This window comes from Dermochelys coriacea, chromosome 7, assembly GCF_009764565.3.
Source record: "Dermochelys coriacea isolate rDerCor1 chromosome 7, rDerCor1.pri.v4, whole genome shotgun sequence".
Taxonomy (NCBI): domain Eukaryota; kingdom Metazoa; phylum Chordata; order Testudines; family Dermochelyidae; genus Dermochelys; species Dermochelys coriacea.
The window spans coordinates 73,201,296-73,218,106 of record NC_050074.1 but is presented as its reverse complement, the minus strand read 5'-3'; the positions used below and the strand labels follow the sequence as shown (position 1 = coordinate 73,218,106).

Here is a 16,811-nt window from a genome sequence, read left to right as displayed (position 1 = left end):
TCTTTTTACAGAAACAGGGCAATTGCCAAGCAAAATCAGGCCAATAGCTGATCTAGTCTGGTAGCTTGTCTTTAGCATATATGAGTGTTCCCTAGTCTGTGTTTTCCCACAGCTTCCCTTGCCTCCTTGTGATTAGGCAGCCTGTTTGTGGGTTTTAAACCAGACAGTCCTGCTTTTGTAGTGTTTGTCCCCCATCTGGTACTGAGACAAAACTGGACATGGTTTTGTCCATTATCAGATGAGGAACACTGTAATGGAGAGCGTGCCACTCCACTTCTGTCAGTGTGACCTCATGTGCACTGGGGCAGGGTGGTGTGCTCCTCAAAATGGCACCCTCTTTGTGGCATGACCTTGCACACACAGGTGCTGACTTTTGATTTTACACGGTGCGTGCTCCACTCTGAGGCCTCGCTCCTACTTGGCCTCTTTTCCCAAGGTCCCCACCCTTGCTCTGCCTCTTCCTGCCCCCACTCTGTCCCTTCCCCCAAAGGTCCCCCCGCTGCTCCCATCTCTCCACCCCCCCTTCCCCAAGCACCTCCTGCCAGCTGCTTGCTGACCTGCGGCCAGCCCTGAGGGCCTGTTGAACAGCTGATCGCTCACCAGCCCTGGGGTCGGAACCGCTGCAGAACCCCCCCCTATTTTTTTTTCTGTGGGTGTTTGAGTCCCAGAGTACTCATGGAGTCGGCACCTATCCTTGCCTACACAACACTTGCGGGGGAGGGCCCACACTATTCCCAGAAGTGCTGGAATGCCCGGTATTCCAGGAATGTGCAAGTGGCCACCCTACAAGTTGTGATGGACAGGCAGATGGGTGTGCCCTTCCCAACGCATAGCTTCTCCCAGCACTCTTCTGCCTCTTTTCTCTCCCTTATCTATTATTGTCTCTGTGGTTCATCTTTTTTCAAGTTAGGGTGTTTTTTTATTTCGTCCCCTTGCCAGGCAGCTACATGTTCCCAGCTTTGGGGGGGGACTTCCATTAGGAGCTCCACAATGCCACTCTGGGATGGCTACTGCCTAAATCACTTGTGTCATGACCTGAATGTGACCTAAAAGGGGAAGCATGCCCCTAAACTTGGTGATACTCCTCTGCCCATGACTGGCCAATACTAGTAAAGGTAAAGCTCTACTGGGATAAGCAACAAGGGGAAAGTGAAACTTTTCTATCCTCTGGCTGCTCATACAGCCTGAATTCTGCAACTGGTAATCAGCTTCCAAGCGCAACTGTTTCTTGACAGCTGAGAAGGGATGGGCCCAGACTCTTGGATACTACAATAAAGGAGAGCATATGGATAAATAAATGGAGCTAGCCAGGTGAATGAGCTATGAGGCAGGATCAAGGCTAGACTAAATTGTGAAGTGGTCCTTCCCTCCATGTGCCCTGTCTCTGCTCCCTCCTGCATTCCTGGCCTCATCTCTCTCTGGTAGTGAGAAATAGAAACCTGAAGAGTCAAAGAGTACCTCCTAGGTCCTGGATTTAAGGGGGGGATAAATCTAAAATGGCTTAGATTGGGGGCCCTAAAAGGTACTCTCTTAAAATGGGTGCTTTCCACCACAACACCAATAACCTGAATAATTTTTGACTCTCTTGTGCCTTTTCTATTTCTGCTGTACCTTTTTTGAGATACAATAACTCCAGATTGACAACAATATTCAAAGTTAGGATATATTAACCAATGGATACAGTGTTGTTATATTTTCTATTTAATGCAAAAATTATGGTAGTCCAACATTAAACTGAGAATATAAATATACAGCAGGCAGGGAAATCTAAGTGGTTCTTACACAGTGCTCATCATGTCATCCCCCTGGTCCTCGTATAGTATGTTGTATAAATTCATTTTGTGCTTATGATTTTTCTGTAGTGTGTGTGATTATAAATCAGTCTATCTATGGCTAATTTCCAAATCCTGTGGGGAATATAACTTTGAATTTCCTGAATTGTGTGTGGTTTTTTTCACAGCCATAATACTGCATTAAGTGGGTTTTTGCAGTGAATTTCTGTGTTTAAAGAAGTAAAGAAAGGGGGCAGGAGGAGCTGCTCAAAAATTTCACCTTTGGAGAATTTGAGTGGGATGTAGAAAAGAATTTTAAATAAAAATAATCCCAAGAATCACTACTAGGCACATCTCTGTTTCTTTTGGGTGTAATATGCTTATGTTCAGTGTTCATTCTAAGTTTGCTTTTGTTTTATTTTAGATTACATTGCTTTGTTCAGCACAAAATGCCATGGATGTGATTTTCCTGTTGAAGCAGGAGATAAATTCATTGAAGCCCTTGGACACACTTGGCATGATACCTGCTTTATTTGTGCTGTAGGTATCTACATTAGAATCTACATTATTATTCTATAATCTTATTAGAACTTGTGACATTATACTGTAAGAATTCAGTTTAGTGTTGGTGGTGGGAAGTGGTTGATTGGTTTTAATTGCAGATGGGGGTTGTTTTCCTTTTCCTCCCCCCTCCAACTCCCCGTTTTCATCAGAATTGCTAAATTTGATCTATACTGCTAATGCTCAGAAATGCTAAGAAAACACTTGTGCTTTTTGGAAGAGTCTACAGAAACTGTGTGGGAGAGCAGTGCTTGGTATTCTCTTTAACTAAATTTAACAAAGTTGTAAATCAGGATTTAAAATAGATCTCAGGCAATGATATTATCACCAAATTGAATAATGTGAAACATAGTGACCAAATATTCTGTTTATATAGTTGTGCAATTTGCATTTCCACACAGAAAGGAGTCAGTTCAGAAAAAACAAAAAGTAATTAGTACAGATGTTAGAGTCATCATTCTGTCTGCTCTTGTGCATGTGTATACATATTACACACACAGGTAAAATCTACATAATAATCAGCCCTGACTGTCTCACCTGCACTCATCCACTAACCCATTTCCCCTAGAACTATCAGTAATATCCCAAGTCTCTCATCAGCTACCAAACAGTACACTGAAATGGTCAGAAAGAACGGTTGACAGCCTCACTGATTCGTTTGGGGCTGTACACCTCTCTAATGAACTTTAGGAAGTATAGAATGGATTGTTCATGTCAAATGTTAAATTAACCTACTGGCTGCTGTTCTCTCCATGAAACATTTTCTTCAGTAATATAATATGCTCCTTTCCTGAAATTGGGAATGTCTGAAGTTGATACATGCATTTGTGTTAGTACACAGACTATTGCTTGCACAATCCAGTAGCTATTTTCTCTTGATTCATCAGTTTTGTCATAAAAACATATTTAATCACTTATAAAAGACTTTCTCTGAATATTTTCTATTCTGGTGCATTTGCATTTTTAGGTAGCTTCTCACTCATTTATTTTAATTGGCAGGATCCAAGTGTTTGTAGAGGTGATACTATCCCTTTGTTCTGTTAATGTAATTTTCACAGCTGTCCCATCCCAGTTTATCCTAATTGTTTTACTGGCATATAAAGCCAAACAGAAAAATCCATGTCAGTCTATCTTTGCATTTCTAACGTGCTCATCCCAATGTTATTAATGTGCATTGCTTTCCGTCTAGCTGCAGTACCACATTACTGGAGTTAGCACCAGTGGTGAGCTGGAGCCGGTTCGCTAGAACCAGTTGTTAAATTTAGAAGCCCTTTTAGAACTGGTTGTTCCGCGAGGGAGAACCGGTTCTAAAAGGGCTTCTAAATTTAACCGGCCAAAAGTGGCGCCCTAGGCGCTGACTCCATGAGTGCTCCAGCTTTGGAGCACCCCACGGGAAAATTTGGTGGGTGCAGAGCACCCACCGGCAGCTCCCCGCCCCACCCCCGAACGTGCCGCCCCGCTCTGCTTCTCCGTCCCCCCAGGCTTCCTGTGAATCAGCTGCTCGCGCGGGAAGCCGGGGCAGGCTGAGAAGGAGGCCGCAGCTTCCCGCTCAGGCCCAGGGCGGTGGAGGCGAGCTGGAGTGGGGGGCACAAGGAGGGCCACCCGCAGCAGGTAACCCGGGGGGGGGGGCAGGGGAACTGCTTCCCTCCCCAGCTCACCTCCGCCACCCTTGGCCTGAGCGGGAAGCCGCCGCCTGCTTCTCAGCCCTCCCCGGCTTCCCACTGAACAGCTGATTCGTGGGAAGCCGGGGGAGGGGACAGAGAAGCAGAGTGGGGCGGAGCGTTCAGGGGAGGAGGCGGAGGTGATCTGGGGCCGGGCGCAGGGCGGGGAGCTGCCAGTGGGTGCTCTGCACCCACCAAATTTTCCCCTTGGGTGCTCCAGCCCTGGAGCACCCAGGGAGTCGGTGCCTAAGGCGCCACTTTTGATGTGATCAGTGGGGGAGCGGCTGCTCCCCCGCCCCTAGGAGCCAGAGAGACCTGCCGGATGCTTCCTGGGAGCTGCCCCAGGTAAGCACCTCCGGGACTCCCCACCTCGCCCCCCAGCAGGTGCCTCTGGCTCTTAGGGGTGGGGTGGGCACCCACTACGTGGCCCATGAGATACTCCTGCCCAGTTCTGGGGGCAGTCAGGGGACAGGGGTGGATGGGTGGGAGTCCTGGGGGGGGGCGTCAAGGAACACGGGGGGATTGGATGGGGCAGGAGCCCTGGGGGGCGGGCTGGGCAACGACCCCCTCGTGGGGTGAGGAGGGAACCCGTTAAGATTTTGGCAGCTCGTCACTGGTTAGCACTTCTAGTCTACACTGGCAATGCTAAAGTGCTGCCGTGGCAGCACTTTAACATGGCTTGTGTGGTCGGGGCACAGTGCTGGCACTCTCTCCCAGCGCTCTAAATAACCACCTCAACGAGGAGCGTAGCTCCCAGCTTTACAGCGCTGCAACTTGCTGCACTTGGCAGCAAAACACTTGGGTGTTTTTTCACCCCCGAGTGAGAAACTTGCAGTACTGTTAATTGCCAATGTAGACAAGCCCATATCACCTAATATTGATCGCTGCGTAAGTCCTTAAGTGGTCCTAGTGAAATTTATCAGACTCTCATGGAGTATGCTGCTACTCATTGTGAGTCAGCATATCAGAATCTAGTCCTTAAAGACTAAGAAGCAACAAAACCGTTACTAATAGCTACATTTCTCTTCGTGATTCCTGATTGTGTTTAATCTTTAATTTTAGGTGTGCCATGTGAATTTGGAAGGTCAGCCATTTTATTCCAAGAAGGATAAGCCACTGTGCAAGAAACATGCTCATGCCATCAATGTCTAAAAGAAGACCTGGAAGCCAATGGCACTGGGAGAAAATTGGCAACTAACTGAGAAATTGCAAAAAGGATAACCCCAACTGACATTTCTCATTGAGGGGAGGGTAGGAAGGCTAGGAAGCTACTGAACACTTCTGAAGTATAATTTTAATCACTTTTATATTTGCAGAGCATCTTTTTGCATGGTCCACACAGAAAGCTGAATGAACACTCAACGGCAAATTGGTCAATCTGAATCAAATATTACTGCAAAAGTTAGAACAAAAATTAAAGAGATTAAAATTAATTTTAAAAAATGTTTTATGTAAAAATAAGTAATAGAAATACTCAGACAAGCCTTAGAGCTGAGACCATACACTAGTGTTTAAAAACAATTGAAAATCATTCTTGAAATTTGTTACAAAAAAATAAGTGCCAAAATATTAATTGTAAAATAATTTGTAGAATCTTAGCTTTCAAATTAAGATAAGTAGATCAGAATTTCCTCACCAAAAAGGAAGTTTTATTCCATTATTTATGTCATGGTGCTACCTTCAAGCATCAATTTTTTTGACTTTTGAATGAACGAGAGACATCCGATAGATCAGGGGTTCTCAACCTTTTCCTTTCTGAGGCCTCCCTGACCCCAACATGCTATAAAAACTCCACGGCCCATCTGTGCCACAACAACAGTTTTTCTGCATATAAAAGCTAGGGCCGGCATTAGGGAGTAGCTAGCAGGGCAGTTGCCTGAGGCCACACGCCATAGGGGGACCCATGAAGCCAAGCTGCTCGAGCTTCAGCTTCAGCCCAGAGTGGCGAGGCTTGGAGCAGCAAGGCTTTGGCTTTCTGCCCTGGGCCCCAGTGAGTCTAATGCCAGCCCTGCTTGGCAGACCCCCTGAAACCTGCTCGTGGCCCCGCAAGGGGCCTCACACCCTGGTTGAGAACTGCTGCCATAGGCTTTCCCAAACAAGAAGTTTGTCTTGAATCCTAATAGAATTACCATGCTAAGAAGGAGACAGTGAGTGACTGAAAGTTTGGGAATCAGAATAAAAGTTCGATGATGCTAAGTCCTTCCACCCACCCCCAACAGCATTGAGACAAAGTTTTCAGTTAAACCTGGATCAGTGCATGTGGCTTTGTGCATGCACAATGGATTATTTCATTTTCTAATCAGAGTGGAAAAAGGGAACTGGCTTTCTCTAATTTTCTCTTATATGGAATGGGCAGGGGGTGGTTGGAAAGGATCCAGCTTGTGTTTCTAGTCAAAGCTGATTCATCTTTTCATTTGTCCTGTGAATGGAAAACATCTAGTTACTACTTGTTTAACACTGCAGAGCCAGCCTCCATTTAGCACAGCTAGGAAGGGTAGGAGTGGAAAATAGCCTGGGAAGGTTCTCTACTCAATCCCAAATCCTTGGAAAAGGGGCACCCTTTTTTCTTCCTATTAATGTTAGTGAAGACTGATAAAACACTTCATAGAGCAGCACGAAATCACAGGCACATGCTCTTATTACTGTGATTATTTTCTGTAAACGCAACACATCCCAAGTGTGGTTGTGGTTGCTGCTATAAGAAGATACATAGGCTCTCACACATAAGATAGGGTTAATATAACACCTGTTCTAATATTTTAAAATCTGACACGATCTTGCAAGTATTTTTAAAAGCTTATATATTGTTGTGAAAGGCAGCAACTATTTATAGGATTGACATTAGCTTTGGATTTTAAAATTTAAATATCAGCGATAGTTTTTATGTGAGACAGTAGTTTATTGCTACTCAGCAGTGAAAGATAATCATACGTAAGGACAGAAAGTTCCATCACTCTTCAAGTTTTCAGCTATTTATTTTTGAGCGAGCATTCTGATTCTATAGTGATTGACAGCATACTGTATTGACAATGTTAAGTCAATATTTCTCAGACTCCAGCTACCTAAGGATGTAATGTATGGGCCCTATTTTAATGCCAACAGCACCCCAGTGTGTCCTGAATTTTTGCACAGTCTAAATATAAAAGTGGATCATTTGGTGGCTGTCTTTTCCCTCCTAAAATTCTATGCCCATTTTAGGAAACATGCCATATTTTCTTAGAGGATGAAGAGCATATCCAGTTGGTGGTAGGAGGGTCAAAATAAAAGGCACTTTTATCTCTAGTATGCAAGTTTCTAGTATGCTAACTACCCTCATATATCCTGAAAAATAAAATAGTGCCTAAGTTAGAACAGTCCTCTGGCAGCCCCAGGTTGTATGACCTGTATTTATGCCACAGAGAATCTTGTTTTCACAGATCTTAGCATTTTCACAAGGGTCAGATTTTTACATAGATGAAGTGTATTCTTAAACAGTTTTGCCAGCATATTAGGTGCAAATATTTTTTTTTCTATAGTAGGCAATTCTTTTTCCATTTATTGGCTTGATCTTCAGCTGGTGTAAATCAGCATAACACCACTGACTACTCCTGCCAAGGATCTGGCTCATTGCATTCTCCAACAGGATAAGATACAATTAATTGAAAAAACATACCTCATTTTCTGTTCATATTCGATTTCTGTTCCCTAGACACTGATGCAGTGTTCTTGTATCTACCAGTGTTGCTTTTCCAAAATTGCAAGACCTTTCAAGACTTTAGTGCCATTTTACAAATGATAGTGTTTATTACTCTTTCTAACTTAGCAGTAGAATTAGTAGCAGGATCTATGGTACACTATGGATAGACAACATTGCAGCAGCTCTGTCGGGTGGTTTTTGTGTATTGCCTACTGGCAGGGGTTAGCATCTAGGATTATGTCTACACTACAAGCACTACAGCAGCACAGCTGCTGTGCTGCAGCTACACTGCTGTAATGCTGTAGTATAGACATTTACTTTAGCAATGGAAGGGGGGTTTCCATCACTGTAGTAAATCCACCCTTTTGAGAGATCGTAGCTGGGTCAACAGAAGAACCTTCTGTTTATCTAGCTGCAGCTACAGTGAAGGTTAGGTTGACCTAATGTCACACAGGTCGTAAAATTTTTCACAGCCCTGAGTGATATAGCTAGGTCAACCTGTTTTAGTCAGAGACCAGCCTAAGCAACAGCAAACAATACATTTCCTAGTTTGACCTACTTGGCTTTCTAATATGATCCAAAAATAAGGAATCCAGTTACCCACACTTGAAAAATCTATATTTAGGCACCTTTTTTGCACAAACCTCAACCAGAAGCTGGTGCACGGTAGTGTACTATTTTGAATCTCTTTTGTGTAAAATACTATGTAATCAACTTGAGTAATCAACACTCCTAGGACAAATAAGATACATATGCATAATTTAGAATGGGATCCTTACATTATATATCGCTACTGTAACTGCTGCAGAAAAACATAATTTTCAGGTTGAATAATCTGTATTATTGTTTATGTCTTGTAACAATTACCTGGGATTAAGTCATAAGACTTCCTAAAGTAATCTTTTCATTCTAATTCACATAAGAAATTTTGCCTAGAAGACAAAAATACTGTACCTCTGAATGGCCAAATGATAAAACTCTACAAGAATTATGTTTTTTTATCAAAAGATTTGCAAAAGAACCCATCTTAAATCTAATTAAAAATAGTCTTTAATCTCTATGCAGCTGAAAGTTCAAAAAAATAGGCTTAAGACTGGTTATACTGTTTTTTCTTTTTCTATTTAATTGCAGCATAGAAAATAAACACTTCAGAAGAAAACTTCACTGTAACTGTTGAAAATTTCTCTCAATTTCTTAAAATAACGGTTAATTTTTTGATTCATCAGATTCACACAAAGAAATTCAACCAAAATAAGAAAAATCATTTAAGTTTGGTCCTTCAGTGGTCAGTAACATGGGTGAAATGTTTTATTTAAGGTTATTTCTTTTTATATTTAATAATGTGAATGTCTACAGCACTAAACACACTTATTAGTGTCTAATGCTGGACAGTACAATGTTTATTTGCAATACTTGTCTCCTGGTAGTAGACATTAATTTGTTTAGTATTTATAAATGGTTACATTTGCAACTGAGTGATTTAATGCCTGCAGTGATCATGCTAGGAGTCTAGCTTTTATAATATACTGAAATGTTGACTTTACACCACAAGTGCCCTTGGTTTTAGATTTTTGTAAAGTCTCTAGTTATTAGTTCAGAAACAGATTGTAGTGTGAATTTTGAGATGTGAGTGAACATATCTTGCATGGATTATCTGTGCCAATATTCTAGCAATAAAAGGGATGTGCAAATACATTTAGAGCTTTATGTTTTGGATATATTTATTAATATGTTTTTTCAGAAGTTGACAGCTTTCAGCCAAGAAATGCTAGTTAGGAGACATAAGTCAATTTTTATTTTCTACATCAGAGCCTTAAGATTTAAAAAAATTGATTGGTTCAGCCTTCCATTGCTGTATAGCAATACTGAACATGCTGGTAAGTAAATTGTAGTGTGTAAACAAACAAGTGTGAGTATATTCAAAAGATGTAGTGCTTAGAAGTTGTAACTGGGCAAGACTTGTAAATTTACAGGCCTTATTGTGTCAGCAGATATTACTTAAAATAACCTGATAAGCAAGAGGCAAATTTTGTCCTCAGTTACAAAGGTCTGAACTGATTTACATTGGTGTAATTGAGGGCAAAGTTTGGCCCCAACTAGGCAGGTTTTTATTCTTTTGTTTCTAACCAGAAATGGTTTTTAAGACTATTCAAAACAGATCTAACCCATCTGATTTAACTCTACTACCATGACAGACTGGCAAATAATAAATAAATCTTCAGATAATATTGTGGTTTATTAAAACAGGCTTTTTTGCACATTATTATCCCCCCTCCCCTCAAAATGCACAGTTTTAAAATGACATAGCTATAGCTAATCATTAAACTTGATCAAAACATATATATAAAACAGTAGAGGGACAGACTGCTTTAAATGCCATTAATGAGTTCCACATCAGGAAGTGAAGCTCCATATACTTTCATTTTTTTTTACAGGCATAACTATTTACAACTTATGTGTGGAAAAAAATTAGAGCTAGTTAAACTGAAACTAAAATTTACTGGAAAATAAGTCTACAGAATGAGCAAAGTTACACAATTTACCTTTATATCAGAATCACTATCTAATTATTTCTATCTTGACCTTTTCCCCTTTGCATTAATTGATTCTTAATGGAAGAGAAATTGTGCTTTGTCTGCTCTAAAGATGGTCTATAGTTTCAAATCTGGGGTTTTTCTTTGTAAATCAGTCACTGGTGACTAACTCAGAAAGAAAAAGAGGAGTTGTGAAAAAATTGCTGCCAGCCACCCTTGGATACACAATGAAATGCTTTGTTCTCCTGGCCAAATCAGAGAGCTATGAGATTGAGATTAGAGTTAAGCTGAAATTCCCTGCTTTAAGACTATAAAACATGTCTTTAGACATCTATAAAGGTGAAGTCCTCACTTCTCTGAGGAAGAACTGAGAGAAAACATTAGATACACTAACAAACTTGTTGCATTACAGACTAAATTGTAAAGAATTCTAACATTATTTCCCCCAACTTATTGTAGTAATAAATGTCACATGTACAGCTCAATCCTTAAGACCGCCTTGCTATTTTGTTGACAGAGGGATTCCTCATCTTTCTCTGCCATATGTTTAGCACTGTAAAAGGAGTGTGTGTCCAATGAGCTGCAAGGATCTCAGGACACCTGCATAGGACAGGATTCTGTGTATGGAGCTATAATACATGTAACAGCAGGAGCTGTGTTATCAGCCCATGCTCCACAAAATCTTCCTCTGATGGATTTTCCAGGTGTACTGCTCTAATTGGACATTTGTCTGAACCTAAGGAAAGCATGCCACAAAGATTGGCTGCTTCCCAACTCTTCATTATATGAACCTCAGGGCCCTGGAGCCTCTGTGAAGTGGTGGGGCCTCAATGCTGTGAGGGACCAGGGAAGCATGCAGGAAAGCCATTGCTATACCCTCATTACTCTTTTGGGGTCTTCTCTGGGATATTTTGCTTTCCTCTATACTGTGTTGCAGGGGAAAGAATTCAGAGTAGCAGCCGTGTTAGTCTGTATCCGCAAAAAGAAAACGAGTACTTGTGGCACCTTAGCGCTCACAAAAGATTATGCTCAAATATGTTTGTTAGTCTCTAAGGTGTCACAAGTACTCCTTTTCTTTTTTTAGAGGAAAGAATGTGGCCCTCAGTCCTTCCTCTAACAGAACGCCTCTTAATATCCATAGTAGTTTTGCCCAAGTAATGACTTTCAGATTGGCCTGCAGACTTTTTTTAGGTAGTAATGACAACCAGAAATAAAAAATGTCTTCATAAGAGAAAAGATTCTTCCAAATTTCCACGATTTTAATTTTCAGGAAGGAATTGATTCATCTGCAGAAAAAAAAATCATTATTAATTTGAAATTAAGTATCTGACTTATAATTCTACCTTATTTTTTCCCCACCAAGAAAAGCATTTTCCAGTTTAATTACTGGTACTTAAAAAAGCTCACTCACTTTCAAAATTCAGATTCTTTTTCATTAATGGAAACAAAGTATGGAATCATTTTTTTTTTACTAAGTGCCATGCTTTTATGGAAGCCATTGGGGAAAAAAAACAATTGAATTACTTTAGCTAAACTGATAACTACTTTTTTAAGGAGCTGGGGGTAGAAAGGAGGGGTCAGTTTGAACAAAGGGGATGGTTCATCGAAGGATGTATGTGGAATGAATATTGCCGGTTATAAAAAGTCCACACAATTGTGGTTGTGGAAGTGTATTAAATAGCTTATTCTGGATTTTTAAGACTCAAGAAAGATTTTTTTTTTTAAAGGTAGAGTGGGGGGAAAGAACACAAAATGCAATATTTATTACTTCCAAGGCAGTTGAAAAAATTACTGTTCAGAAGAGCAAAGAGTTGGTATAAGGGGAAAAGATTATTTAGTGAGCTTCAACAATATTATTGTCTGAACATATGTTAATTGGAAAATTAATATTCTTTATGATTAAGATTTAGTTTAGTTTAAACTAAAAGGATGTTATTTGTTTAATGCAAGTGTGCACATGCATATATATGTAAGGTAGGCATATGTGTTCTACAGGAGAAATATTCAGAATTGAGGCATGGACTTCTTTATGGGGGATGCAATTTATGCATGCAAAATTTGAGCATGCATTTTTGCACTCAGAATTAATTACAGGTGGAAATCTGAGTACACAAACCTTTAACTACCTAATTTGTACCCATGGTCAGGTAGGTAGAGATTGTGGTTTATGATGTAATGACTTTTTATACATTTGTGGCTACAACATAATTATAGGAGCAAAAGGAGGGGCATACTTTTAAAGATTTGGCTCTATATGTAAAATATTACCTTAGGAATAAAAAAAAGTTTTCTTACAATAACAAAAGGCAGAGATATTATTTCACAGTCATTATTTTCACAAGGCATTTTTTTCTATTCTCAGGAAGTATTTTACTGTGTAAACTTCATCAGTGAGCACAAAGTCCTATCTGGCATGCCATACTCAGGGGAAACTTCCATTGTATTCAGTGGAAAATCTTTGAGTGAGGAGTACAGATTCAAGTCCCCTGAAAAAGCAGAGATACCTAGCGGTCTGAGCATGCAACTGGAAGGCAGAGTCTCCCTTAGTTATGTAATCTTGGCTCTGCCCTCACTGTGTGGCCTTAGATCACTTAATCTCATTGTGTGTATTTTCCTATCTGTAAAATGGGGATAATACTACTTACTTTGCACACTATTAATAAAAAGTATTAGCAAGTGAATGACAGAAAAGAACTCTGAAGTGGAAAAGTTGCTATGCAAGTGCTGAATAATAATAATTATTCATATGAGAGTACCCCGGAATGATTTAGCTAAAAAACAAACACTTTTGCCTCTTGTATTTCCTACAAATGTAGTTATATTTGTTACGTTTTAATACTCGTTAAAATATATCTTACCAGAGAAGACCCTTACAGCAGGCTGTCCAACTTGTTCTGATTAAAAATGTGAGGAATCCTTTAAAAGGAAACTGAAATGATCTTTAATAAACAAATACAAACAATTATGTATGATCCTAAATAGTTTAGAAAACACATGAGCTTATATGAAAATATTTTTAAACAAAATATTTTAAAATAGTTTCCTCATTTATCTGCCAGCACCTGAGTTCAGGTTTGGCTTGCAACAGCTAATACCATCAGATGTACCCATTGCAGAATAACAAATTAAGGTTCCTGCACTTTAAATGTAATATTATTAGCTCCTTCAGGAGACACATGCAAGCCTGAACCAAAGTCTTGGCAGGTTAAAACAAACAAACAAACAAACACCCCTGCATTCCATTCAGCTCGATTCAGCTACTCTGACCAGTACTGTTCAGTATAAGGGCAGAAAATTCACGCTGTTACTGATTTTGGAATTTAAACAGATATTCTGTCTCTTAGTTTGATAAAAAACATTTTAGTTTATTTTCAGTAGTGTGAGTATTATCTAATAATATAACACATAAGGGGCAAAAAGTATGTACAGTGATTCTCCATTGCCTTGCATGTATCATATGCCCAGTGAAGTGCCAGTGTTCTAAAGAAACACTGCCACTTAGGCCAGTTCTATACTATGAACTATGCTAAGTTCCAGGAACTTAAAACTGAACACCTGCCATCAGAGAGGGCATCCTGGGAAAATAATCAAATAAAAATATAAATACGAGAGACTTAAAATGCAAAAGAAAATAGGTTTTTGAGATGATAGTTAGCCATCTATTTTGGCCTTTCCTTTTTCATCACAGGATAATTCACTGTAAATGAATTAATGGTGAAAGGTTCAGTAAAAGCCTTTAGTAAGGAAATAGGAGCAGTGTATCAGGATATCCCTTTTCCGCACCAGAGTACACAATACTTTCAATTTTATATACAACGGAAGTAATTAATTGTAACAGAAAGAAGCACAGCTGTGTTTCCTGATGGCCATACATGCAAGAGCCACTATTGTTTAAGGTTCTGAGAATATGTGTTGAAAATTGCTCAACTGCCTTGAGATTTTTGTTGTTCTCTGAATTTAATTTCTAGTATAAGCTTTTGAATTTGTTATGGAATGTTAATACTATTGTTAACATTGTTAATACTATTCTCTTAAGGCCAAATCCTTCATCCTTTAATCAGGCAAAACTTCTTTAAACTTCAGTGGAAGTTTTACCTCAGTAAGAATTAAAGGCCAAATCCTGAGAGGTGCTGAGAACCTGTCAACTCTTGTGGAAGGCAACAGAAATTGCAAATACGCACCATCAGTCAGGATTTACTCCCAAATAAGGATTGCAGGATTTGGCTCTTAGTTGTGTGTCTTTTGAACTTGTTCAGATTTCATTTTCATGTGTGTGCAGGTGAATGTGTTGGATTGAAAGCCGGAGAGAATAAGGTTATATTTTTTTGCCTTCAATAATTTTTTATTATGCATTTCAAACACACAACATGACTCTCCTAAAAATTACTTGGCAGAACTGCAAGCATTGTCACTTTTCTTTTTTTTAATGCAGTTGAGCTATACCATTTTGTTTGTACTATTTTTGGTAATATTATAGAATGCATGTTGTAGAATGAATGACTGCAAATGATTTCCCAGCACTAGAGAGGGCAATTTGTGAAGAACTATAAATCCCTTGGAATATGCGAAGGATTTGCATGCCCTATGTACTGTACTTCTACATGTATGAACAAAGAGATGGTCAGATCACTTAGGTGCATATATAACTGTAGTAATACATTTGTGATTAACTATATGTTTACAATGATAAAGATCAAATAACATTTAAGGGCTTGAGTCATTAAAAATTCTGTGCTTCACCTGGACTCTGATCTGTTTCATTCCAACAAGCATGCAACAAATTGCATTCATGAAGTTTACATCTTTTCAATCTAGTAAGCCTCTATCTTCTTAAATCTTTCTACGCTAGGCAACTCACCTATTGCTCACCATGGCTGTCAGCAACAGGTCACCCAGAACCAGAGTTAAAAACAATTTTACTGCTAGAGCAGTTGAGGACACAGCCATTTTCAGCATATATATCATGACAAGAGACCACACTTTTTGTAACGGTGCTGAAAAATTGTTCTGGCACTTGCACAGTAGCAATTAAACCATTTTTAATGTTGGTTCAGGGAGACCTGTTACTGACAAACATAGTCAGCAACAAGTGACTTCTTTGGTATAAAAGAGGCTTACAGGAATGAAGGTTTACTATTGTTAGCAACAGTAGATGGGGCATTAACATGTTTTGCTGATGGACTCAAGGAGTATGCAATCTTCTACAAGAGACTTACAGGTACCGTAACAAGAGGTGAAGTGATTGTGCAATCAGAAACAGATCTTAGGCAATTAAAAGTTTACTCATTCTGGGTCAAATTTTGCTCTGTTTTTTACTGATTGTAAACTCCAAACAATTCCCATTAAGTTCAAGGAAGTTACTTTGGATTTAACATAATGCTGTATGGTTAACTACATGCTCATTATCATTACAATGTGTAGTATTTGAAGTATGATCTGTATAACAGTGGGTGAGGCCATGATTATACAGATAACCATTTCTCTAAATTTGGATTTACTATATCTTAATCTTTGAATGTTATTAGCTCACTTGATAGACAAGCATATTTTCCTTTGAAATTGTGCCTTCATGTTACATTTATAAAAAGATGTAATTTGCAAGACAGCTTATTCACAAAAGAAACAACTTTGGTACAACTTATGTAGAAATACTACACATAGCAAAAAAATAGTCCTAAGCATAGCTGCACTCAGTACACACAGCTACAAACCCCTTACCTATTTATTCATCAGGAGAAGGGGCTCTCTTAATTAAAACAGACTTTTGTAGAGCATCTCCTTAATAAAGTGGTAATAATTTAGAAGACCACCTATTTTAAAATTAGTGCTAGAGTCCAGCTGTAAAGAGTTTATTCTCCCCTCAGTGCATACAAAAAACCTATAATAATGCAAGTGCATTTTATTACTGAAGAGAGAACATACCACTAATTCTGTGAACCTGAAACTACCATGTTGATATCAGATGAATACTTGAGAGAAGCCTTAGTACCAGCTGGGTTCATAAGTGATGTTCCTTACCTAAAAGTCATTTGATGCATGATGTATGTGGTGGTAGAGAACAGAGCTAAACAGGGCTAGATGGTGCCAATTAGGCATAGCCCATAGCAAAGGACACTATGGAGCTACACTCACTAAGGGATAGTACTGGGAGATTTTCTGCTACAAGGAGGCAAAATGCCTTCCAGAGCCCCTGGGCACACATGGGCAATGCTCTCACCACTCTACTTTTTTGTGGGGTACAGCTTACTCCACTGCATGGCCAGCAAGCTCTGCTGGTACGTATCTGGGCAAGAAGCCATGCTTTTGTCTCCATCCATTCTCTTTGAGGCATCATTTGCCACCCCACAGTAATGGAGAGGAAGTATTCTCTCCATTCCTTATGTCTTCTGTGCATGGCCCAGGAAGGATCTGGCTCATGAAAACTAACATACGGGTGAAGTAACATGTAAACACACCTGCTAACGAAGCAATGCAAAGGTATCTTTCCCTTTCATTCTCCCTATGCAAAGCACACCAGGCTGTTATGACATGTTTCTTCCTAACCTACGCCACCTGTGTTGCACTTTTAGTTCCACTGCAGACTTGTCTGGAATGAAGCTTGGCTAGT

General features: G+C 39.7%; 1 protein-coding gene across 2 annotated transcripts in view; it reads left to right on the top strand.

Moving 5' to 3' along the window:
* LDB3 (LIM domain binding 3) overlaps nucleotides 1-11,959 on the top strand; it is a 200,262-nt gene extending 188,303 nt beyond the window's left edge. For both annotated transcript variants that reach the window (XM_043518915.1, XM_043518916.1), the window contains 2 exons: nucleotides 2,197-2,312; nucleotides 5,057-11,959. In XM_043518915.1, the coding sequence (XP_043374850.1) occupies nucleotides 2,197-2,312; nucleotides 5,057-5,146 (206 nt within the window). In that variant the 3' untranslated portion in view covers nucleotides 5,147-11,959. The remainder of the gene's footprint in view (nucleotides 1-2,196; nucleotides 2,313-5,056) is intronic.
* Nucleotides 11,960-16,811: the final 4,852 nt, after the last annotated feature.